This window comes from Leuresthes tenuis, unplaced genomic scaffold (genome assembly GCF_036924035.1).
Source record: "Leuresthes tenuis unplaced genomic scaffold, fLeuTen1.0.hap1 SCAF_5, whole genome shotgun sequence".
Lineage (NCBI taxonomy): Eukaryota > Metazoa > Chordata > Actinopteri > Atheriniformes > Atherinopsidae > Leuresthes > Leuresthes tenuis.
In genome coordinates this window covers 13,439,577-13,465,072 of record NW_027325359.1, presented here as the reverse complement: position 1 = coordinate 13,465,072, position 25,496 = coordinate 13,439,577, and the positions used below count along the sequence as shown (strand labels likewise).

Sequence of the window (25,496 nt, the reverse complement as noted above, 5' to 3'; positions counted from 1 at the left end):
GAGGGTGGATCTGTGTGCTTGGGAGTTGCCATTCTCTGTACTGTAATGTCTTTTTTTGGGGTTCATAACGAGTTGTCCAAACCTTTTTTGTCTTGTTTTGTTTCTTCTTGTCCCTCCCTCCCTCCCTCCTCCCCCCTCTCCTATTGTCCCCCCCCCCTCCCTACAGGCTGTGCGTTTGTCACATTTGCTACCAGGGCAATGGCACAGAATGCAATCAAAACCATGCATCACTCTCAAACTATGGAGGTACTGTACCCCTTAGCACTTATTTCTCATTTCCCCCCTTTCTCCCCTCATACATTTTACTGCCCTCTTGTGTTGGAAAGACGAAGAGCCTGTTCAAGCAGATGGCATCCGTTCATCGGAGCACAAGTAGCTTCCAAAATCTATCTCGCTACTTAAAAGATTACATTTTTTTCCTGAAATGTAGCCGAATTATACTTGAAGCACTGCTTTTTTGTTGTTGTTGCAGAATCCAACGTTAATAGGACTCAACACGCATCTCTTAATTTGAGCAGAACTAAATGATTTGTTCTGATAACATTTTTGATAACAGTGTAGCCTCTTTCCTGCCATTACCAGTCTCTGTTTTGGACCACAGGGAAATGTGCCAACTCATTCGAATATAGGTTATCAAAAAAGTGAACCTAGACGACAGCAGCTACCCTATTAGATTTCTTCAACAACTGGGGCTATGCTCTCATATATAGCCAGTAGAGTCTTTGTGGAAGTAGAGCAGCAGTAATTTGACAGCTAGGTCAGAGGCTCCCAAGTGAAGCATCAGACCAAGTCTAATTAGGAGCCCAACCAAACATCACGTTGCTCCTACCAGATTAAACATGGACCCCAGTGGGTGCACCACCTATTTCCCCCCTATATCATGTCCTCCCCAATTTTTTTTTTCCACTGCCATGGGAGGTGCTGCTGGTGGAGAAGCCATTTTCCCTATTCAGCCTGGTCCCTGTCTAGCTCTAAACTCTCAAAATATTTTTGCACCGCATGCCTTGTCCATGCGTCTGTCTGAACACTGTGACTGTCTGTTTTTGAGGTTTTGTGTATTGCATTTTTTTCTAATGTCTGCTGACGTATCCTCATTTTTTCAAATGTCTTTTTTTTGTGTCCGTCTATTGTGTGCTTATCTGTGAATATAGTTCAGCTCTGCGGAGTTCTCAAATGATTCATTGTCTGCATCATCGTCCTGTACTTCCTCTGGAATGTGGCCTTGCTAAACTATGCATGGCAGATGTCCTATGTGTGTTAGCTTTATTCTGAATGCAGTAGGCATACGGTTGTCATGAGGCATAGATGGGTCCCACACCCACCCCACCCCTTTTTTTAAATTCCTTGCCGCAGCTGTTTCTATGCATTGGTAAATAAACCGTCGATTCAGCTGTGTTTTTGGAACTGGTCTAATGTCTACCACCTCTTTACTGCTTCAGGGCTGTTCCTCACCTTTGGTGGTGAAGTTTGCAGACACGCAGAGGGATAAAGAGCAGCGACGCCTGCAGCAGCAGCTGGTGCAGCAAATTCAGCAGCTTAACAGCGCCTCTACCTGGGGAAACCTTGCAGGGCTGGGGACCCTTACACCGCAGTACCTGGCTGTAAGTGTAGCTCAGTTACCTGGATGAGTTGTGCATTTACTCTGGTATTAACGCATGGCACAGTTGCAGCTTTGGCTAAACGTGTCCCCTGTTTAGCTATCTATTAACGATATGAGGTGCCTAAAATATGAGCTTTAGGAAAAAACATGGCGGGCAGGAGACGTACATTTAGATCACTTGATTTGACATTAAGAAAACCACCATGAATCATTTGTGCAGATTTGTTGTATTGTGCTTATTGTGAGGCGTTTAGGTTCGTGGACAAACGGTCTCTGCAATGATTATAAAATGAGAGGGAGTTGAGAAAGAAAAGAGGGGGGGGAAAGTGTCTGACAGCCATATTTTGTTTAACTAACATTTCCAGGTGCCTGTTTTCTTTTCCTTCCTTGCTTCATGTATGGTGACTCCTAAAGGTGCAAATTTGAAACGCTCTGCAGTATTCAGAGCTGCACTACAAACCTATTCTCTTGGCTCAGAGTAGGAACATCTTCCCACTCAGTTTGCATTCTGGCTTAAGAACAAAGGCACGTGACTTGCATGTGCCTTCGCAATAATTCTGAGCCAAAGACCATGTGACTTAGCATGAACAGACGAGCCCTTTTGTTTCTGCCAAGAAAATAAGGACAGAAAACCGATCAGTTGCCAAACGACTTAAACGCTTCGACTAGAGGGGAAAATTCTCCGTTAACATACAATAATATATGTAGCATTTGTCATTTTAAAAAAAGAAAAGATTGCTTTCAAGATGCAGATGTTCTGTATGAAACTAAAGTTCACTCACTGGCTTGTTTTATTGTGGTTTTACAATAATTTAAGATTAAATTGTGTGTCCTCTGATTTATTTATTTTGTTAACAAAGCTTTTCTTAATGTTCTCAACAGTTACTCCAACAGGCCACATCAACCAGTAACCAAGGCAGTTTCAATGGTATTCAGAGGTTAGGAGGTGAGTTCATACAAACAATTGTGGAAAGTGCTCCTACTCAAGTTGTAGTTTCTTAGAAATATAAACTTGATGGCACCATCCCTATGATATGGTGCTTTCCCACCTACGTGTTTTCAAGTAACTTTATCCATATCACCGTTTTAGATGGGTGGATAATTAACAATTAGGGCAGCTATTTTAAGCCTGTGAGCGCGACATGAAGGCAAATTGTGTGTCACGATGACTTGGCCCAATTAAAAAGCCATATGAGCTGTTGAGAACAACACACCTCAAATAAAATACTTCATGATGAATTGCTGTTGATTTAAAAACAACAAATGACTCTAAACAGCCTTCTTCACAGCTTGTTTTTGGCTGCAGTCATAAGTGGATGGATGTAAGAGGAGGGGAAAAAATAAACCAAACAGTATTGCAGACAAATGAAAATGTGTTTCTGGCATAACTTTAAGATCGTGTTGGGCAAAGAAAACTGGAATTAATTACTTAATGTTGCTTAAGGGGAAGAAAACCCAACTAACCAACCCCCAAAAACATGCACTGTATTAAATGTGTGCCCTGCATGCTGTGGCGTATGTCTAAGAGAAGAGGAGCGTGAATATGTCAGTCTTTAACACTTCTGTTTCTTTGTACTTTCAGCGAGTGTGAATCCTCTCCAGCTGCAGAACTTGGCCACATTGGCTGCAGCTGCGGCTGCAGCTCAGGGTTCTGGTAGCCCAGTTTCAACCAACGCCCTGTCCACGAACAGCGGAGCCTTGGGAGCTCTGGGCAGTCCAGGTAAATTTCAACACTTGGCATGAGCCAAATTAATGACATTCTCTCTTCTTTTTTTTTTTTTTTTTTGAGGAGTTTCATACACTGTTGGTACAGTTCTAAACCCACAGTGTGAGTCGGGCCCGACAGCAGGATTTTTGATTATTTAAGTTTTTTTTTGTGCCCGTGTGGTTGTAAATGCTCAATTTCCCCTCAAATGTACCGTATAAATCTGAAGTCTAAGTAGAAATTCCTCACTGACGGAGGCATATGCATGTTAACAGTCATTTCACCTGCTGCTCCTTTCCTCCTCCTCAAATGTCCCTCATCAGCTATTTGCTTTACGACCCTCATCCATCCCACATATATTTTATGAGAGTTAATCACCCGCATATAAAATTTTATGCGAGTCCCCATTTCCCTTGAATCTGTGTAAATACGCATTGGCTCCATTTGTCTGAGTTCAGCATATGGCTGTTTTTGGTAACGACCGCTCCTCATTAAAGGTGGTTAAAGGCGCCAGATGTTAGAAACGATGAGATGTTTTAGCATATGTCCATTTTCGTTGTCTTTTGAACAGGTGGGTCAACAGCAGGTTCCAGTGCCGGTGCTGCCATGAACACCCTGGCTTCTCTGGGCACGCTGCAGGGTCTCACTGCTACCTCTGTGGGCCTCAACAATCTTAATGCTCTCACCAGCAGCGTCGGTGGTGAGAATCTCCTCCATATTCACGATTGTTTGCAGATAACGCCTTCCTTCATTTTGCATTAACCCATCACAACCCGATGCAGCATATGTATGATTGATGGGGATTCGCATCGTCCCAACCACAAAATGAATTGCTTTTGACATTACAGGTATGGGGGCCATGAATGGTGGCCTGGGAGCCTCCATGGCCAACGGGTCTGCCGCCAGCTCCATGGACGCACTGACCCAGGCCTACTCAGGGATGCAGCAGTACACAGCCTCCGCCCTGCCCTCCCTCTACAGCCAGTCTCTGCTGCAGCAGAGTGTGGCTGGCAGTCAGAAGGAAGGTGAGCAGATCCTCAGCCTGCACCCAACGCTCGCAGTGCATTTCAATTCAGCCACACGTTTAATCCAGTGTATACCCCTGAGTTTATGTCTAACTTGAGTTACTGGTTTTCTTACCAAATGGAGTAGGGCCAGAGGGCGCCAACCTGTTCATTTACCACCTGCCGCAGGAGTTTGGGGACCAGGATCTTCTGCAGATGTTCATGCCTTTTGGAAATGTGGTCTCTGCCAAAGTCTTCATCGACAAACAGACCAATCTGAGCAAGTGCTTTGGTAAGTGTGAAATTAAACGACTTGTAACTTGTAGTTTTTGTGAAACTTTGAGGGTTTTCTATGGGGGGGCAGCAACAAAACGGTGTTTCACCTGTACAAATTGTTTGGTTAAGCCGAGTTCATTTGACTTGATAGTCGTTGGAGTTTTTAAGAATATGGATGTTAGAACACAGGTGTTGGTCGTATCGTATAACACGCGTCTTCACTTAATTCTCAGGATTCGTCAGCTATGACAATCCTGTGTCTGCACAAGCTGCCATCCAGGCCATGAACGGTTTCCAGATTGGAATGAAGAGGTTGAAGGTTCAACTGAAGCGTTCCAAGAACGACAGCAAACCCTACTGATCCTAGCCTGGGGTCTTCCCCCCTCCCCAGCTCTAATGCTAGCACTGCTAGGGTAAGTTCACCCTCCAGCCAAGGTCACCACAGCAGAGACTCAGTGGGGCAAGGGGAAAGGAGCCCACCGCAGGAGGAGGGGGACTGACCCTTTTTCCTTTAAAAGAAAAAAAATGGTTGCAATGATCTTTCCACATTTTGCTGTATTTCATTCCTGCGGTTTTATCATATACTTTGAGTGATTAAATATTTTAATGTATATGATTATTTATGACTATCACTGGAGTCAGTGTTCGCTGGAGGTATTTTGTGTCACTGTATTTTGTGGAGAGCATCAAGTGTGTTTCCATGCCACTTCATTGCCTTCATGTCAAGCCAGACAGGTTGACTAAGGATCAGTTGTTGTGTTAAAGGGCTGAAGCGAAGCCACATGGACCCTGAGCCCAGAGCTTCAACCTGCACTTGGCTTCTCACTTGTAGTCTGTCTGAGTCGTATCATTGTTGATGTGATAGTCTTTCACAGTCTGCACTCCTCAGTCTCTCGTCCCCTCATCTCTCTTCTGTCCCCCCCCCCCCCCCTTTGTCTCTGTTCTCTTTTGTGATCTAAGCCATGTTGAGCTAGGCTTCCTGTCTGTTTCTCTATTAACAACCTCTACCAGTCATTCCATCTATCCTCCAAGTCTCCCACAAGGGACTGGCACTAGATGGATCTCTTTGGGTGCCAAGTATACAGTATGTGCATGTCAGTCTGCCATATGTCCTGGTGGTGTCACGTCCTTAAATCTGTGTATCGTTTTTGTGTGTCGGGAGCGGGGTTGTGTCGACCCCACTGTCCTTTACTGTATGTGGTGACTGGCATTATTTTTGTTGGTTTATGTGCCTCATGGCTAAACGATTCTTGTGCTGTGCCCCTAACTTTCTCTTCTCTCCTCTTTGTTCTGTCTCTCCTCTCTCTTCGTGTTTTTGTTCCTTTTTTAGAACAAATCTCCATGCCTGTTTGCTCATCATTAGCCTAGCATGTCTTCATGGTGTTGAAAGCCAAGCCAAACCCCTGGCCTCATCATCCCACCATTGTCTGTGATGTCTCTCTAAGCTCGCCTGACCAATACCTGGCCACCCACTGACCCTGACCTTAGCTCAACCTGATTTTTCTGCATGTATATTCATTTGTTTTCCTTTTTTTGGGGCTTTTTTTCTGTATAGAAATGTGACGGGCAGGAGAGAGGTCAAGCAAATCAATGTGAAAACTTACCTGCGTTGAATTCATTTAATGAGATTTTTGTTTTTCTCTCTTTTTGTTTTGTCTTCGGCGAATGTTTTAAAAACCTGTGGGATTTCTTACTTTTAATTTAGCTATTTTTTTATGTTGCTTTCATTTTTACCTCTCTCCGTAAAGTTCACTTGAAAGTTGAATTACAGGGATTGGCACACAGCTGTGCTTTTTGGTGCCATTAGCAATATGTTGGCTTCTTAAAGGAAAAAACAAAAAGAAAAAAAAAAAAAAGATGCTACAGACCACTTTCCAACACTTTTGAAAGTCTGACCAGGAAAATCCCTCTCAGCGATCTGTATTGATCTCTACATTATTTGGGCAATGTGAATATATTTACACCAAGGCTATTTAAGATATACTTTCCTTTTCATTTACAAAATTATCCAGTGTATTTCCTTTTTTTTTTTTTTTTTTTTTTTTTAAAAAACAACTATTGATGGCACAATAAAAAGGTACATTTGCTCTATTGAGAAATGACTACCTACACGAGTCAACTTTTTTAGAACTGATTCACAAATAGACAATCTGTGGTTTAAATGCACACTTAGATTACCTATATTTTATACCATTGAATCTATAGAAGTTTAACTAACAGAACCCAGGCACAACTGTGGGTTTTTTGTAGATTTATGTTGTACGTCATCTGTGTTGGGAGGGGCGGGAGGGAGGGCGGGTCTTAAGTGTATTACATTTTTAAAGAGGACTAAAAATCAGTTTGATCAGTGTGACTGTTCGTGAGTCATTTCTAGTAAATTTAAACGAGCAAAAAAAAGAAAAAAAAAAAGATTAATAATCCTCTGCATTAATTATAACTCTGACTTCTGGTTTAAAGGAAAAAAATAGTTTTTTTTTTTTGTTTTGTTTTGTTTTTAAGGCCACGTTTTGAGGCAAAGTGTTTTTTTTCCTGCGTTAAAAGAAGTGTTGAACTTCCGTGGTACGTCTTGTTGACTTTCTGTGAATTTCACTTTGCTAATTTAATTAATGGATGTTTCACTTTGGTTCAGTTTGGACGCCTCATGTCGAAAGATTATTTCCAATGTCTGTTAATCATGCAGATGCTAGACAATGTTTAGGGTTTTTTTTTTTTTTTTTTTTTTGTTGTTGAAGTGCCCATGTGTCAAACTCTGTTTTTTTGAAGTTTTCAGTTTGTCTACACACACACACACACACACACACACACACACACACACACACACACACACACACACACATACGCACACTCACTGCAACACGCCACTTTTACTGTGGTTGCAAATGTGGGAGCCCCTGAAGAGATCACTCGAACACAACACAGCCCGTAGGTTTCTGCACGCTTTAGACACCCATTGTGTTTTTAACCTTTTCTTTCTTTCTTTCTTTCTTTTTTTTTTCCCCCATTTAAGTGACTTTCTGTGTCAAGTTTCAGTCGCACAGCACGCTAAAAACGATTAAATCCACCACGGCAGTGTTGGTTTACAAATACATTCCATTATTCAGCACAAAGTTTACACATTTTTATTTTTTTTATTTATAATTTTTTTTTTAATCAGGGTGGCATTTTTCTGAGACGACCCTCATTGGAAAAAAAATAAATAAATAAAATAATAATAAAAAAAAATAAAACAACCAAAAACACCATTTCACCCCCACCCAAAGAAGGGTTCCCCCGAAAACTGCTCACCTGGTGGCGCTAAAGAGTTGTCAACTCAGGGTTTGTGTTTTTATTCTTTTGGTTTTTTTGTGTGAAACTCAACACTCGCACCGAATGACGACACGAAATGCACAATTTTCACCATTTGACCCCTTTTTTCAGTTTTGGTTGTTTTTTTTTCTTCCCTTTTCTCTAAACCCGTAAATATTCCGAAGAAAAAAAGAAAAAAAAAAAGAGAAGAAAGGTACCAAATTTGAAAACCGTGCTCAAGGGAAGTATTCTAGTTTTGTAAGGAAATGTTAAGCACAATTGTGGGAGCTAATCACTTTTGCAGAATGTGGTGTGTGTGTCATTTCTGTTCCCAAAATTTACAAAAAGGTACTGTTGGTTTATTTCTCTTTTAATATGGGCATGTGCTTTTTACAGTGTGTTTTTTCTATCCAAATGCAATACAATATTCAAAGTGCCATATATACGTCTAGAAACTGCCTACACATTCTTATTAGGCCTTGGTTTAGAGATTGCTGCAGTTTAATCCCCTTTTTTTTTTTTGTCTATTTATGCCAGTGTCATGAATACTCTCGTTGCCTGCTAATGTCCCCCCTCCCCCCCTCCCCCTCCCCCTTTTCCTCCCTCTACTTTGTGTGTTGAGTTATTGGTAAAAGTGTATTGTGATGTACTCGATTTGAAAAAGTTGGTTTTAAGAAAAGAAAAAAAGAAAAGAAAAAAAAAATTGTAGATAAACAATAAACTTCCCAATACGTTTGAAGGTTAAACGTCTCTCTTAGTGAGTGCGCAGACACGTGCACGCCAACCATTTTTGTGTTGATTGGGGGGGGTTTTCTTTACCAATCGAAGTCTAGCTTGGGTCGGCACGTTCGGATCTTTTGAAGTGGTTGAAAATGGTAAAAGTGTTGCTGAGTTTCAAAATGGCAGCAGGTCCCGACAGGAACTCGACTCACTTCAGGGGCTTCCATAACAAATCCAGATCAGCTCTAACAATCACTTTGACTCCTCTGTTTCTCATATTCTGAAGTGCTATTTTTGACAGTGTGGTAGCTTTGCATCTCTATAGATATGGTCTTGATCCCGTAGAAAAAGGGTTTAAAAAAAGAAAAATGAAGAAAAAAAAAAACCCCACTTGTTTTATCTTCTGGTAATTGGTCGGACTTTGTTCGTGTGCCACCAATCATTTAGTCAATGTCTTTGTCTCGAGGAAAGCCAAAGTGAGTGCATCTTAGTTGTGATCTGTATTTACACATTGGGTTACAGATCATTTCTGTTCTTTATCAAATTTTTTTTTGGTGAAAGTGGGTGGGATTTGAAGAGCAAAAAGGGGGGAAAAAAGAAGAAGAAGAAGAAGCTAATACAGGCTGTCCAATTTCTACAACTGGTTGTTCATATGTATTTTGTACCAGTCGAGCTTTTTATATTGGAAATTAAAGAAGAAAATAGAAATTATACTGGGGAAAAAAAAAGTTGTCTGGCTTCTCAAAGCGACCTCACCCTGACGGGGTCTCGAGTTTGACCTCTTGACCTCGTGGGGTCGAGCGATTTTCTTTTCTTTTTCTGCTTTTGCCTCTGAAAGATGCCTGATTTCTTTTCTTTTGATTTAACTCGGATCTCTACGTGTTCCTCACTTCGTTAATCAGTTTCGGGGAGGGTATGGGGATCGTCTAAGTTTGTGGTAAGTTTCATGTCGGTGTTTGTGGTGTCCACACGATTTAACGGTCAGGAATGACTTTGTGTGGATAATTGTCTAAGTTGAAAAGTTAACTGTTTAGTTTGAGCCTTGCTTTTGTTTTTTTGGAGTAGTTTTTTTTTTCCTTTCTTTTTCCACATAGCGGAGTGTGTAGCTGGAAGACTCTGTGTTTTTTTTTTTGGTCAATGTTTGTTTACGTGTGGTGTGTTTCTTTGCCTCTGTCTCCAAATTAAACCATTTCCCCTAATATGGACGGTGTGTCTTTGTGCGTTTGTGTGTGCTTGTCCAGTGTTGTAGAGAATTCTTTTTACAAACCACCCTCCCCTCAGTGTGTCACGTCTCTGTTGTTTCTCTTTGCTGTGGCATTTTTTTTACCAGCTGTTGCAGGGGTCTGTGCTTCTCTCTCTCCTGTGAAGCTGCATCGACAGCCGCCATTGATGAATTCTGTCGGTGTGAAGTTTGATTTTAGCTGAAGACATGAAAGATTAGTTATTTTTCTGCCTATTGGCGGCAGATTTTTATTTTATTTATTTTTTAACTGCTCAATTCTAGTATGAATTGAATTTATCAAATGGGATTATTTGCCTTTGTTCTAATTCTGGAACGTCACATTTTTTGAGGGGAAAGAGAAGGGGGGGGGGGGTTTACTTTAAGGTGTAAAGATACGACTTCATTACCCTCAGGAAAATTAACGATGCCTTTTTAATAAAATACAAAACTGACTTCCCCCGTAGGTGCGTCTACAGCTCCTCCATATCGTCGACTTGCAGGGTTCCTGAGGCCATTTCAGTTTTTTTTTTTTTTTTTTTCTCTCTCATAGATTAATTTTTTTTATTGACATTTCGAAAAAATATTTGCTCATTTTAGACGTGAATGACCGCACAGAAGAGACTTAATTGCTCAGTTTTTTTTTTTTTTAATGGACTCATATTTTGAGTTCTTGCTGAGGGATTTCAACTGCTCCGTAGCTCAGGGCCTCCTTTCTCTCCTTTTGGTTCCATAACGTTCCAGATACCCTGAAGACTGCTGGGAGGTGAGTTTAGCACAGACTTGCACATCACATCTGTGCTGCTGTGGTTCACACAGAATGTTGCTTGGTGCCGTCTTGCTGGATTAAGCCAGCTTCTTCCTCCTCCCCAAAAAAAAGGTGATGTGGGGAAATTTTTGCTTACAGTGCTCAGCATTAATGGTATGCAGAAATGATCCATGCCATGAGCACCAATTCAACCTCAGAGCATCATGGATGCCAGTCTTCGAACTGTGTTCTGATTACAGATGCAGGTATCCATTAAATCAAATTTGGGTTAATCTGACATAGAGCAGTTTCCTTAAATGAGCTCATCCCAGAGATGATCTGATTTTAGTCTGATATGTTTAGTTTTTTGCACGGCAGCGTTTTAACTTGCATTTGTGGATGAGGGGAAGGTTTATTTCCTCTATACAATGGTGCCTAAAGCTCATGATTATTCAAGATTGATTATATAGATCTTCTTTTTCACTATTGAGAGATTTAAATTTTTTCTAGATGCACTGAATCTTTTCATCACATCAACTACAGATGATGAAATCCCCAAATTCTTGGACTTTTAACTTTAAAAGAAAACAAACTGAATTCTACCTCAAGATCCCCAGAATTAACGATATGCAAATGGTTATAAAAGGATAAAGAGCCAAGGCAGATAAAAGCATCACAATAGTGTTGGAATTAATGCCCTCTGCTGTAAATATACAAAATAAAAGAGTCAGCCCCACATTCTCTTAACTCTGTCCTGAGTATTGTTCTTGTTGAAACACTGTTCCCACATCTGTGTGAATCTGAGAAGCCGCCTTAAATTTGTGATGCACGTTCAGGATGTTTATCCTGAAACTCTCAGCTGGGATGTTGCTTTTAACAGGTAAACGTGCAACTTATTTTCTTTTTTTGGCATTCCTCGACTTTGTCTTTCGCTTCCTCTGTCCCAACCTCTTTTTGAAAGGAGGCGCTTGCATACAATTCAGAGTGAGCAACGCAGTTTTAAAAGAATAAAAATTGGATTTTGTTCAACATGGCATGTTGTCGTCGTGCTGTTTTTAACTCAGAAACACAAGGTTTGAATATTTTACATATGGCTGCAGCCAGCCCAACTTCTGCTTGTGAATCAATGATTGCTCCATTTCCAATGAGCATTCAAAAGTATGGAGAGTAGCTTCAGTTGCATAAAGTAATCCGTGTTGCAGCAGCACAGACACGGAACCTCACCTGTGAACCAAGACACAATATGCTTTGCAGCACTTCAAGAAAGAAGTAATAGGGCAACTGGCATTTCCTCCTATTAGAACTAGGTTTCACACTCTGTTGCTAAGTCGTTGTAAAATATATTGTCTATAAATATGCTCCATCTCTTTCAAAGCCTGATTTCCAAACATAACCAGAAAGGTAAGCACAAAAGTTTATTTAAAAGTTTATTTATCAAAACAAAAATGCGAACTAAATTTGTGAGGAAGGAATATTCAGAAAGAGGGGAGGAGGACCTGTCTAAGAGTAATATTTGGGAACATTGTACAAGTATGTACTTGTATTCAGCCACCAAACACACATTAAGATATGATTAGTATTAGTATAACATATGGGCCTCTGAAAGCAATGGAAGATAATAATTTATTTAGAACTTTTCCAGATTTATCTGCAGATAACCATGAATTATAACGTATGAGAATAAATATTCTTAAAAAGGAAAGTATTGTGCAATATCTCCACCCAGTGGTGGAGATCGAAATACTGAATTTTCCTTTTTTTTTTTTTTTTTTTTTTACAGAGACGAATGGATCAATGAGATTTTAACCCTATAGGTCCATATCCATTTTATCTTACGTCTCTCAACCATGTATATGTCCAGTCTATGCTCTCAGCTACATTAAAATTCTTAATTTGATTCGAATGCGGAAATGCAATATAAAAATGACGCGACAAAAAGTAGTAAACATGAAATTATACTGTAAATAAACGGGCATTTCTTATCATGACCACTTGACATCCTGCTTTCGAGTTTTACAATGGGGGAGTGTGGTATTTTCAAGGAGCACCTGAATGCAGCACGACAACTTTTTCTTGACACTTGTTGCTCTACGTCACAGCGTGTTTCCGAGTCTTTTAGTAAGCTTAAATATAAATAAACTCAGCGCTGCTCCAAGATACAAATGTGGGTACTGTGCATATAAAATACGCGCTTGAAAAATAGAAAAAAATAAAATAAATAAAAGGATTAGTTTTCTTGTTAGGTGTTGTGAAACGTACAGAGGAAATTCAGCCAATCAGCTACCGATGCGGCATCTCCTCCCATCCCATCGCGTCTTGGTCGCGGCAGTATGGCCGCCGTCCCGTGGCCGTTAAACTGCTGAGTGCATCCGCTACATGCGAGTTTCAAGACGGACAACTAAAACATGTCGGCTTTACTCTTCGTGAAAACGTCGCTGAGCAGGCTGCCTCCGAGTGTTGCCCGGCACGTTTTGGGCTGCCGTTATCACACAGAGAGAGGGGTGTACGGTTACCGACCGAAGCAGACCGGCAGGGACCAGAAGTTACAAGATGACCGTATCGCTGCACTAAATCAAGGTCAGTATGGAGTTAAATTACAGCACCGACAACTTAACTTTTCCTGTTAAGGAGGCGGCGAGTCTGGGCTGAAATAACACCGAAGTGGCACCAAAAGGTGTTGACATTTCTTGCTTTTCTGGCGCCAGTTTGTTCATATTTCATGGGTTTAAACTATATCCAATTTAATTGGCTCATAATTATTTAATGGACGTGTTACAGCCGCCACCCGGAAACCAGCTGTATTTTGCTCTGACAGTGAAGTTTCATCTGTTTTGACGGCCTGTTTTGTTGCTTTGTGCCTCAGATCATGGTCTCGCCCGGCTGGTAGAGGCATACAGAGCACATGGGCACAAGGCTGCTAAAATTAACCCTTTATTGCCTGAGACGCCTGTTGTTGACACCGTCCCTGAGATAAACATGCTGACCGACACCATGGAAGGAACACTCAACACCTCAGGTGAGTTACCGTGACGCGGAGCATCTGTGTCACTCTCCCAGTTCACCTCACTGTCTCCCTTTTTTTTTTCACGTGTTAGATTCACCCGGAGGAAAATAAAGCAAAACAAATGTGACATGTTGAATTTACATTTCTTTTACTGCATCAGACCTTAAATCTGGGACTAGCTTATATTTTTGCTAGATCATCCAAGAAAAGCTGGAAATAAATTGAAACCAGTTGTTTGTCCACTGGTTGTTTGTACAGTTATCAAATGAATGAACCGTGATGTCACACCATGCTCCCAAATTTTGATGTTGTCATTAAGTCTTAACTGAGAGTTGTCCGTCTTGCATAAAATGTAGTTGCCACAGATAGAAAGTAGAACAGAAAAAACTTGAATAGGTCTTATTATGGTTTTTTTTTACCCTTAAAGCCTTCTTCTTTTTTTGGGGGGGGGGGGGTGTCTGTTTTAATGTGTCTGAAGTTGTAAGGTGTTCTATTACGCTCTTATTTCGGTGTTTTGCCACTGGTTGTATAAAGCTGTATCTCACGGAAACTGTGAGACATACTTTTTGGGCGATGCGTACAATCTGTGGCTTTGTCTGCCAAGTGAACATGAAGTTCAGGCTTTCATTGTCTCAACACACCCAAACCTGAAGGATTAACTTTGACTCGTACGCTATGTCTCCTCCGAGTCTTATGAGATTTGGATGTCAGGGTATTTTTTTTATTTTTTTGTTGTGTGTGTGTAATTATTAAGCTTATCTTGAAGACACTGGTAATTACACGCCTAGATGGCAAAGGAAGAATCCGTCCAAACCTGCTTTGGGTTTTATTTAGGTGAATGTAAGCATTACAAGCTGCGGTGTACTCATTTCTTGAATTCCGATAAAAAGAAAAACAGGCTCAGTAGGTGTCGCACCAACAGAGGACACATTTGGAAATAACAGTACAAATGCCCACTTGTGAAATAAAACTGTCAAAGGTTATTTTACATCAAGTATGAATATTAAGCTGTTTGATGTAGTCTTTATAGAATAGTATTTATATTTTCCGTATATATTTCACAGAGGAAAAGAAAGATTAGCTCAATTGAAAATGATCCTTTTTGGAGAAAATAAGCAGTCAATAAACCCAGTTAATAATGATAATGATGATGAGGATGAGGATTTGTTTTTCAACTATAAAGTTTTACTGTGGCAAGATCCTGAGCTTGATTTCTATAAAACATTCAGCTGCAGCTCTTTGATTTGCTCATTATCCTTGGTTGTTTGTGAATTCAGACGGATTGTGAACCAGACCCAGAGAAAATTAAAAGCAAAAACGTTGGCTTTAAGGCTGAACTGGAAATAGTCAAAAGAAAGAAGCGTTTGGAGGAGAGCCTCTGGAAAAAAAAATCATGACAGGAGGTGGGACGCTGGGACCAGGACTGCCACCTACATTGAAACGCGTCACTCTGTTTTCCTACATGTTCCTCTCTCCAAGCTATGAAAGGCTCCACCTACTGTTGGTCTCCCACATTTTTATTCATGTTGGTGCATTTTACTCAGTGGGTTTGCTCCTTAAGGTCTGCGGCACTTTGGAAAGGCACAGGCCTCAGTGGAAGAAGTTCGGGCCTACCTGGAAGAAGCCTACTGTGGCCACCTGTCAGTGGAGACCAGCCAGCTGAGCAGTCTGGAGGAGAGGGAGTGGTTCGCCGACTGCTTTGAGGAGCTCAAGAAGAAGAGCTTTTCCCCAGAGGAGAAGAAGCAACTGGCCAAGATCATGTTGGAGTCTCAGGTAGGTCCAAGGAGGAGGAGGATAACGGATATATATGTGTATATATATATATATATATATATATATGTATATGTGTGTGTGTGGACGTTATCCTCTTCCTATATATATATATATATATATATATATATATATATATATATTTATATATATATATATATATATATATATATATATATATATAAAACAAGTGGCACGCCAAATTTTAGATGGTAAAGTTGTTTCTTAACATTCTTTTCTCACAACCTGCAGGAATTTGACCACTTTCTGGCCACCAAGTTTGCCACCGTGAAGCGTTATGGAGGAGAAGGAGCAGAGAGCATGATGGGATTTTTCTACGAGCTTTTCCACCAGTCAGCACACACCGGAGTTACAGACATAATTATCGGCATGCCCCACAGAGGCCGACTCAACCTCCTAACCGGCCTGCTGAAGTTCCCTCCAGAGGTCAGACAGCTGTGCACGGCCTCATTTAAAGAGATGTGTGACACTGTGAAATTATCCATGACCTACTCAGTTGAGATTGTTGAGAGATTGTTTATGCTGCACCACTGCAATCATCATACCAAATAAAGAGAAAGTGGTGGCCCGCTGCCAAAAGTGAGCCAAGCCTCAGATAACATCAAAACATCAAGCCTCAGATAACATCAAAACATCAAGCCTCAGATAACATAATTTCCTGCATCATTGTTCTCTCCAGCTTATGTTCCGCAAGATGCGCGGCCTCAGCGAGTTCCCTGAGACCTCGCCTGCCATCGGGGACGTCCTCTCCCATCTCACATCTTCTGTGGAGTTAGATTTCGGAGCAGGACATCCTCTTCACGTCACCATGCTGCCCAACCCATCTCACCTCGAGGCCATCAACCCCGTGGCTCAGGGCAAAGCCCGAGCCAGGCAGCAGCTCAGGAAAGAAGGAGACTATTCACCGGAGGACAACGCCCAGCCGGGAGACCAAGTCATCTGTCTGCAGGTACTGAGTCACGCCTTACGAACATGTTCAAGCAAACTTTTTTTTTTTTTAAAGAAATGTTGGCAGGATGAGTAATTAGTTAGTTCTTGCTGAGAAGTACCCAGTGCATGTTTAGGAGTTGAAGTGATGAAGGTCTGGCACACTAAATACTCTAAACATGACAAATTAAAGTCCCCCTCTCTCTTAAACTTGTCGGGATTCTTTCAAAGTCATTAAAACCACTGCTGGATGAAGTGCATAACATTGATCATCCCATGAAATGTACTGCTGAGAACCGTGGGTCCTGGCATTCACGTGGGTGTGACTGAATCGTTGCATCTACCTCAGTAATGGTGCAGATCAAGCACACATGATGGCATCGTCACCCTCCGATGCAGCAACACCACAAAAACTGATATGGAGCGACTCGAGCAACATGCCAAAGACCCCAAGTTCTGGAACCAGCCTCCAATTTTCCCAGATCTGATCCAGCTTCTGAAGGATGCGGTGAAGCCAGCCTGATCCGCAGAAAGGCCACTCTGTGACCCAAATGATCTGTTTCCAGCATCCTGTTGCCACACAACACAGGACTCCCACAGAGGTCCTGCATCTCTTATCTCCGGTTTTGATCTCACAAGGTTGACCTTCAGAATATTAAGCATGTAGGTTTCTTGTTGTAGCTGAGCTGTGTATCTGACATTTTCTCTCGGCTCACCTTAAATCTCAGTTCAAGATGTGATTTTTGGGACATCAAAGCTGCTTTTGACACATTGGGTCAGACGTGCAAAAAATACAGAGGCTTCATAGAGAAAACCTTTGAAACAGCGTTATGTTCTGATACCCTTTTTTAAACTGGTGCTAAAGGTCCTTTAGAGCATTCTGGGAACCAACACATCATTATGTATATTTAAATGGCCTTCTCAAAACAGGTTTTTAACTTACCAACAGTGTGTTCTGAATTTCTATGGAGCAGGAGTGCAGGGGGACGGTTTATCTACACAGATTACAATGTTTGTTGCATTTTCCCTGCAAATAGTGCTCTTGTAATGTTGTACTAGAAGAGTTTGTTATTTTCCTCTCCACAGGTCCACGGTGATGGCTCTTTCACTGGTCAGGGGATTGTTCCGGAAACCTTGACCCTCTCAAACCTGCCTCACTACAGAGTCGGTGGGAGCATCCACCTCATCGTGAACAACCAAGTGGGCTACACCACTCCATCAGAGAGAGGAAGATCCTCTTTGTACTGCAGTGATGTCGGTCAGTGAAACTCTCAGACGGCGTCTGTATCCTCTCAATCAGCTGAATTTCTTCTTGTAGAATGAGACATAAATCGTGTTATAATCAAAAATGCTGCGCTCTCCCAAAGGTAAGATGGTGAACTGTGCTGTGATCCACGTAAACGGCGACGCTGTGGAAGACGTGCTGCGAGCCACGCGGCTGGCTGTGGACTACCAGCGGCAGTTCAGAAAAGACATCATCCTGGATCTGATCTGCTATCGTCAGTGGGGCCACAACGAGCTGGATGAGCCGTTTTTCACCAACCCGGCCATGTACAAGATCATCAGGTCAGTTTAGTTGAACTTTGAACTGCGAAAGACCAGGGTGTAATAAAGATTAATTTAATAAAGACTTATGGCGACCTTTCAGATCCCGTAAGAGTGTTCCTGACTCCTACACTGACCAGCTGATTTCAGAGGGTCTGATGACTGAGGCTGAGCGCAATGAGATCAAATCCAGATACTATGGCATGCTCAACGACAAGCTGTCCAACACGACCCAGTACAGCCCTCAGCCCACCAACCTGCAGGGCCGCTGGGGGGATCTCGTGGAACCCCAGGCCAGAGTCACCAGCTGGGACACGGGTGTTCCCGTACCTCTGCTGCAGTTTGTAGGAGCAAAATCTGTGGACATCCCCGAGCAAATCCAGCTGCACAGCCACCTCGGGAAGACTCACGTACAGGTACGGCCACCGTCTTTGTGTTTCTGTCAGATGGCTTTGTGTTGTCGCTGCAGCAGCTGAATCCTTTTTTAAATTTTTTACTGTTTTTTTCCCTCCATCTTGTAAAAACTCAGGCCCGGTTGCAAAAGTTGGAAGAAGGAACCAAGCTCGACTGGTCAACAGCAGAAGCCCTGGCTTTTGGCTCTCTTCTCTCCCAAGGTCTGTGTGCCAATGAAAAGAAAACGCCCATCATATCATTGCTGTCTACAAATTGATTTGTAAATTTCAAGTTATTACTACTACAGGCTTTGATATTCGCATCAGTGGACAGGACGTTGGGAGAGGTACGTTCAGTCAGCGGCATGCCATGATTGTGTGTCAAGACACCAACGACATGTTCATCCCTCTGAACCACATCAGCCCCCAGCAGACAGGTTTCCTGGAGGTAAGCAGAGGAAACCACTAGTGTAAATATAATATGTGGATTACCCAGGCCATGTTTGCATTACTGTTTCCTCTGATGTGCTGTATTGTGAAAGTTTATTTTGGGGGGGGGGCTCAGGTGTGCAACAGTCCGCTGTCTGAGGAGGCGGTGCTCGGGTTTGAATACGGCATGAGTATCGCACAGCCGAAGCTTCTGCCCATCTGGGAGGCTCAGTTTGGAGATTTCTTCAACGGAGCACAGATCATCTTTGATACCTTCATCTCTGGAGGTAAATTCAAGTCAATTCAATTTAGTTTGATTTATATAGTGCCAAAAATGTCATTTCAGGGTTTTTCAAAGATGCAATCAAGTCAATTAGAGTCCAATTCATTGCAATACAATCATAATTTAATTACATCCAGTTCATTAAATTTCAAATTAGCCCAATTCATACATAGAGAGCCAATTTTAAAAAAAAAAAAAAAAAAAAAAAAAAAAAAAAAAAAAAAAAAGCTAAGGGAACCAACAGATTGCACCAAAACTTCACTTCGATCCAATCCCCCGTCCCAAGTGTGCACAAAGCGACTGTGGAAAGAAAAACCTTTTAACAGGAAGAAACCTCTGGCAGAAGCAGACGGCCATCTACCTCGGCTGTTTGGGGTTTGGGAGGACAGGAAAGAGGGGACAACAAACAGCGTAACACCAGGCCAGGGATACCTGCTGAGACTGAGAAACAAGTTAATGCCAACAATAATGTCATCTGTACGTTGTGAAAAAAGAGAGCAGAGTGAGGAGCAGTGCATCATGGGATGTCCCCCAGCAGTCTAGGCCTATAGCAGCATAACTGGGATCTTTCAGGGTCACCTTAGCCATCCCTAACTAGAAGCTTTATCAAAAAGTTTTAAGCCTAAACTTTAAGGTAGAGAGGGTTTCTTCTTCCCTGACATGTACTGGCAGCTGGTTCCACAGTGAGGTGGAACAGTTTCATCAGTGCTGTTTCTGTGCCATAATGCACTCTGAATCCTAAATTAATCAATTTTCTCAAGAACTTTAGACATAAAAGGGAAATTGGATCCAGACCAACACTCCTGGATCAAGAGTCGGGTTTCTTAAGTAAAGTTTTAATTACAGCAACCTTAAGTCTGAGGTACATGGCCTGTCAACAAAGACAGATTGATCAAATCCAATATGGAAGTGTTGATTAAGAAAAATCTGGCTGGGACTGGACCTAAAACTTCCTCAGACATGGAAGTACTCGAACTGCCAAAAGCTTGCGTGGAAACTTGTCAATGTCAGATGTGATATGGTTGTGTTTGCAGGTGAAGCCAAGTGGCTGCTGCAGTGTGGGATGGTGATCCTGCTGCCTCACGGTTACGATGGAGCTGGACCCGAGCACTCATCCTGCCACATGGAGCGCTTCCTCCAGGTGTGCCAGACATGTCATGTTACTGGTTTTTAATCTGAAATCCCAGTCACCATTACTCCTGTAAGAATGACACCTTAAGGCACCTGAGAAACTCCAGTATGTCCAGCTTTGTGCTTAATATTACAAAAGTGCCGAAAACCGAAAAAAAGTGCCGAAAAACTGATAGAGCCAAAAAGGTGAATTAAATCTAATTTCAACAGATAAAGTCAAAACGTCATTTAATACTTGTTTCATATGGATAATATTCATAGGTAAGTGCACAACATTCAGTGCAGTTATTTAGAGTCCTGAAAGGGTTAACTGAGAGTTAAGATGTGTAACTGACACAAAACTCCCTCTCCATCCAGAGAATGAAGTCTTCTCTCTCTCATCACACCACTGTAATGCTGAGCAACATGCTCACATTCTGCAGCTGTCGCTCGCTGATGCACTGAAACGCTGTGGAGGGTTTAATGTTTTACCTCAGCCAGTGTAAGAGGTTATCGTTTCACTCAACACAAACCAGAGGGTCCAAAGATCGCAGGAGGTTTTCACTTCACAGGAGTTGTCCAAATTGGATTCGTACATGCGTAAAACACAGATCTAATTCTAATAGAGGAACTATATGCTTGTGTTTGTGGACTTGGCAAGAACGAGTATGTGTAGGTAACAGACTTTCAGAACATGTGACAGAGTTAAAGTAAAGTGAAACGTTTACACCATGATGCTGTTGTACAATGTTAACAAACAGAGTTTTTTTTTATATATATATAGTATAAGCACTCAGCAGAGTGATCTCCTCATCGGTTCACTGTGCAGTCGAACCAGCAAAGGGACGGAGAGCTAACTCTGCTCGAGCAAACATCATTGCTTGTGCAGTTTCTATGCTGTGGTGACAGCTAGAATTCTCATACTTGAGCTTCTGACAAAATCCCATGACTCTCCATTTATTGACAGTGGCCGGTCTCTAAGAGCAGCACGCAGGCTAAAAGCCTGTGAGTTGTGTCTGGACATTTCCTCTCGCCTCCAGTGTTTGCTGGGATGTTTGCTCCTTTTCACTGCCAGACTCAGCAAACCCCTTGAACTCTCCGCTGTTGGTTTTTCGGCTGTTTTATCGAACAGCTTGTATTACTCCTCTTGGCGGTTCGACCCCACTTTAGTCATCCCAGCTATTTCTAAAAGTGTGTGCGGTTGTCTTGGAATAGCTTTAAAAGCGCGAGTGCACAAGCACAATATTGGACGGGAACCGGATGCTGCAATCCGTTTTGGTGCAGAGGAGAGCGGTGCAGCACACAGCGTATTGTTTCCCAGTTTGATCAATACGTAGAGAGATTATGTCTATTAATGATCTGCGTGCAGCAGCAAACGGATGGCATCAGACTGAGGCAGCTTATATTGACTGTTTTCGCTTTACTCAGCACTAATTTGCCTTTTCAGATACTTGGAAAGTTCTGCAACAGAATCTGCATTTTTATAAGTGGATGAACATCTGGTTTCACAACAACACTGTGAATGATCTCTGACGTTCCCTCTTTTGCCGGTCAGATGTGCGACAGTAAAGAGGAGGGCGTGGACGGTGACAACGTGAACATGGCAGTGGTCAACCCCACCACGCCGGCTCAGTACTTCCACCTGCTGAGGAGACAGATGATACGAAACTTCCGCAAACCTCTCATCGTGGTCGGTCCTAAGACGCTGCTGAGATTTTCCGTAAGTACCGCAGACACCGCAGAGAGGCATTCATCTCCTTCTTCCAAGCGTTTCCATCACAGCGGTGGCACCCTGTTGGTTGTCTTCCCAGGGGGCCGTGTCAAGTCTGACTGAACTGGCACCAGGAACATCCTTCAGGCCGGTGTTAGGAGACACTTCTGTCCCAGCAGAAAGGTACAGACTATGTGACAAATTGAAAGTTGGGAAGATTTTAGAGTTGTTGGTTTATCCTGTATTGAAATGGAACTTTAAAATGTTACTGAGGTGACAACCTGAAAGACATTCTGCTCAGGTAACCTAAACATTCGGCCTAAATGGAAGTTTTCTCAACTCACACAGTGTCCAGAAGGTGGTGCTGTGCTCAGGGAAGCATTACTACGCTCTGTTGAAGCAGAGGGAGACGTCTGCAGCCAACCAGAACACAGCGCTCATCCGCGTGGAGGAACTGTGTCCGTTCCCTCTGGAGGCTCTGCAGCAGGAGCTCCAAAAATACCCCAATGCCAAAGGTAGCGTGACACCTAACTGACAGAGCTCCACCTTCACTCTGAGCAAGATCACTCACTTTTTAGAGGTGTCCTCGCACCAGTTTGCTTTGGGTCATTATAGAAGTTTTTTTTTCTTTTCCTTCTTCTACTGTTATTGAATTTAAGGATTTTCCTTTTCTTTCCCAGCTAAAGTTCCCATTGCATGTCCTTAATTCTTTTTTTTTTCTCTAGTTTTCTATTTTTTCTGGTTGTCAGAAAAACCTACATGTATGTTCTTATAAAATGCTGTGAGTATTATGCACCATACATTGCATTATAGGATCAAATGAATATAATCTTTTCTGAATCAATCAGCTGCGCTTTTCAGCCTTAGCTGACTCACTGCTTCGAAACAGAGGCGTCTGTAGTCTCTTTGTGTCCAGTGTTCCTCTTTAAAAAACGCACCTTTGCTGTGTTTTGCATGTTTGCTTTCCCTTTGCTATTTTAGAAAGCGCTGCAGTTTCTGTGACTGATGCCCAAAGAAAGTAGCTACAGTATTTTGCAAAAGAAGAATTTAGTTGTATCTAAACGTAGTTTAAAAATCTGTCTAACACACAGGGATTTCCTTTCTGGACACCAGACATGCAGAGAAAGAAAAATCCTAAAGAAAATGTCTGATCAGTGAAGTTTGACACAACAATCTCTTTTAACACATTTATAAAGCCGTTGAGTGTCTTTTTTTTTTTTTTTCTGAAAAGGGCATCGGAGACTAAATTTGGCTTCTTCGTGTTTCGTTTTAATCTTCTTTTCTGAAACCAACAACCACAGCATCACCATCACACTGATCTGAACTTTTAAGCTAAAACAGGTTTTTCTAGGTCTCACTGAGCCGGTGTGACACACCTATTTTAAATTCTCTGCCACTGCTGGGAAAATCTTCAGATGTCTGGCTTTCTTGTTGGACCCATAGTCAGTACGGACCTTTCACTTTTAACCTTGTTTTGGATGAACTTTTTTTTTTTTTTTGTACTTTGAAAGAAATTTATGTTTTTCTCCACACAAAGAATCTCAAAAGGCTGGAGGCTGAGACTGCTGCCATTCAAGCTAAAGTGTGGGGTATAAAGAACAAGGCCACAAAAGCAGCCTACAGGTTGAGTCATACCGAGTTGAACGCCCTTCAGCAGACTGCAGGACCTTCAGTGCTCTGCTGCAGCAGGTCTATGGATTTCACTGACTGACTGATGTTCACTGCGGGGCTGTTGTGTTACAGGTTTCTGCTTCTTTGTCCACTCACTGTGGCTGAATGAGTGGCATTTAAGACTAATATCTTCCCTTTTTGGCACTGTACTCCAAGCACAGTGAACTGCTGTTTCATGACCCCCATTATTTGTTCAGTTCAGTGTCTTGATTCCATGAAAGGCCACAAAACTAACATCCTCTGACTTCCCAAACGCTACAGCCACTCCTCCATCCATCCAGACACTCATCTGAGTTGTGCTCACAGCTTGGACAGTTTTACAAGCAATTATACAGTAAGTTTGTTAGAAAGATCGCAAATTCAACTTTGTGTTGAAGAAAGCAGAAAAATTACTATTTATCAACATAAGTCCCCTTGCAAGATGCTACAACTGATCATCTGTCAATGCTAATGAGGCAGAAGGTGGAATGAAAACGTGGCGAGTTCAGTTATTTGTTGTTAATGCTGCAAATATTTATGGAGAATGATATTATTTACCAAAAAGTACAAGTTATTATGTAGAAAATTCGAGGTGATTGCTGAGTTAATTAATTTTATTATCATATCTATCACCTTTTTTTTTTTTCAATCAAAAGAAGAAGACTGAGATAACCAGCTGTATTAATATGGCTCAAATGTATAGGAAGAAAACAATGTATGCAATGTGTTCTTCTTTAAATGCACGAGGTGTGTGTACACAAATTAAGTGCACTCTAAGATCACAGAGGGTGATGTCAAGTTGATCGTGTGTGACTTTTTCATCTGAAACGAAAACTTAAAGTTCAGGTTTCACTTCAACTTTTTATAGAGTCGTTTCCAGCAAACCCACCTGAAGCAAAGCTGTTTCCCGTTGACTGAAAATCCCTTCCTTAGATCAGGCCAAAACAAGTTGCATGTTTGGTGTTAACCTGGCTTGAAAAACGCTGAATTGTGTTCTTTGTGTCCACACAGATTTTACTTGGAGTCAGGAGGAGCCTCAGAACATGGGCCCCTGGTCTTTTGTAGCCCCCAGGTTTGAGAAGCAGCTGGCCTGCAAGGTAAGCAGAGATTTATATCATCCTATATTGAGTGTAAAGTGCTCACGCTGCAGAAAGTTCTCTCACCGTGCAAACTGACCATCGCTTCTGTCCCCGTCAGCTCCGGTTAGTGAGTCGACCTGCTCTGCCCGCCCCTGCTGTAGGTATCGGAACCCTTCATCACCAGCAACAAGAGGCCATCCTCACTGCTTCTTTCTCCTGAGACTAAACAAGACTGAGCTTTAAACTAACCCGAAAGACGAGCTTTGGTACTACACTACATCTTGTATCTGCTGCACAGGTCACCGCAGAACAGGAGACGCGGGACATTAGATGGCGTGGAGCTGTGGTCCTGATACACATTGGTCCGTAGTTTGAAAAACAAATCGAGGAATGTTTTCAGGAAAAATAGTGTTGGTAATTTTACTTGTAGTATTTTAGTTGAATTTGAAACGTGTTCTTTGTCTGGTGTCTAACATTTCTCCCATCTGATGCACCTGCATTATGAGTCTGAAGCTAAAGGCACCTTAATGGAGGCCTTAGAGATGATGTTTACAGGGTCACTGTAGGAGCAACTCACTTAAAGCTGACTGTCGTATGTAGCGTTGAGGATTACGTGTGCTAAACCTATCCAGGCTTTAAGGAATCAATTGGCCATCTCGTGCATGCAATCTGCGTCAGGTGTTGGATTTTTATGCTGTTGAGCACAGAAAATATCACTGTAACTGGTCCAAACTCTGAAGTTGTCTCCCAAGAAATATGTAAGAGTGGGAGGTCTGCATGAACATCACATCTAAGAAAGATATGAAGAAGTTTCTAACCAACAAGAAGTTGTTACCGTTGGGATTGTTTGTGCTGCCACGAGTTGAAGAAGTTTCACATGTCACTATACAAATTTGGATTAAGAAGTACTTTAGCATTAATATTAAAGTAAGACAGGAAATCAACACAATAGCATTAAAAGGGGCTTATGTAAATATATCGAATCTGAATATTTTCAAATAAATCTATTTTCATGTTA

General features: G+C 41.9%; 2 protein-coding genes across 6 annotated transcripts in view; both read left to right on the top strand.

Moving 5' to 3' along the window:
• Nucleotides 1–9,795, top strand: part of LOC140307317 (CUGBP Elav-like family member 2) — a 30,497-nt gene extending 20,702 nt beyond the window's left edge. For 3 of the 5 annotated variants that reach the window (XM_072386138.1, XM_072386140.1, XM_072386141.1), the window contains exons 6-13: nucleotides 167–246; nucleotides 1,440–1,601; nucleotides 2,483–2,546; nucleotides 3,183–3,320; nucleotides 3,877–4,005; nucleotides 4,154–4,330; nucleotides 4,455–4,601; nucleotides 4,819–9,795. In XM_072386138.1, the coding sequence (XP_072242239.1) occupies nucleotides 167–246; nucleotides 1,440–1,601; nucleotides 2,483–2,546; nucleotides 3,183–3,320; nucleotides 3,877–4,005; nucleotides 4,154–4,330; nucleotides 4,455–4,601; nucleotides 4,819–4,946 (1,025 nt within the window). In that variant the 3' untranslated portion in view covers nucleotides 4,947–9,795. The remainder of the gene's footprint in view (nucleotides 1–166; nucleotides 247–1,439; nucleotides 1,602–2,482; nucleotides 2,547–3,182; nucleotides 3,321–3,876; nucleotides 4,006–4,153; nucleotides 4,331–4,454; nucleotides 4,602–4,818) is intronic. The other 2 variants (XR_011915813.1, XM_072386139.1) reach the window with 2 other exon arrangements.
• Nucleotides 9,796–12,390: 2,595 nt separating this feature from the next.
• dhtkd1 (dehydrogenase E1 and transketolase domain containing 1) lies at nucleotides 12,391–25,496 on the top strand. The gene is made up of 17 exons (XM_072386143.1): nucleotides 12,391–13,134; nucleotides 13,421–13,573; nucleotides 15,123–15,334; nucleotides 15,584–15,778; nucleotides 16,032–16,301; nucleotides 17,366–17,537; nucleotides 17,647–17,845; nucleotides 17,928–18,240; nucleotides 18,354–18,438; nucleotides 18,525–18,664; nucleotides 18,782–18,932; nucleotides 19,963–20,069; nucleotides 21,594–21,758; nucleotides 21,850–21,932; nucleotides 22,098–22,264; nucleotides 24,411–24,496; nucleotides 24,597–25,496. Exons 1-17 carry the CDS (start codon nucleotides 12,963–12,965, stop codon nucleotides 24,696–24,698), a joined length of 2,772 nt encoding a protein of 923 aa, XP_072242244.1. The 5' UTR covers nucleotides 12,391–12,962; the 3' UTR covers nucleotides 24,699–25,496.

Coding starts and splice junctions, on each gene's coding strand:
- dhtkd1 (XM_072386143.1), top strand. CDS start 12,963: ATGTCGGCTTTACTCTTCGTGAAAACGTCGCTGAGCAGGCTGCCTCCG. Junction 13,574..15,122: donor AGGAACACTCAACACCTCAG/GTGAGTTACCGT, acceptor TTGCTCCTTAAG/GTCTGCGGCACTTTGGAAAG. Junction 15,779..16,031: donor TGCTGAAGTTCCCTCCAGAG/GTCAGACAGCTG, acceptor TGTTCTCTCCAG/CTTATGTTCCGCAAGATGCG.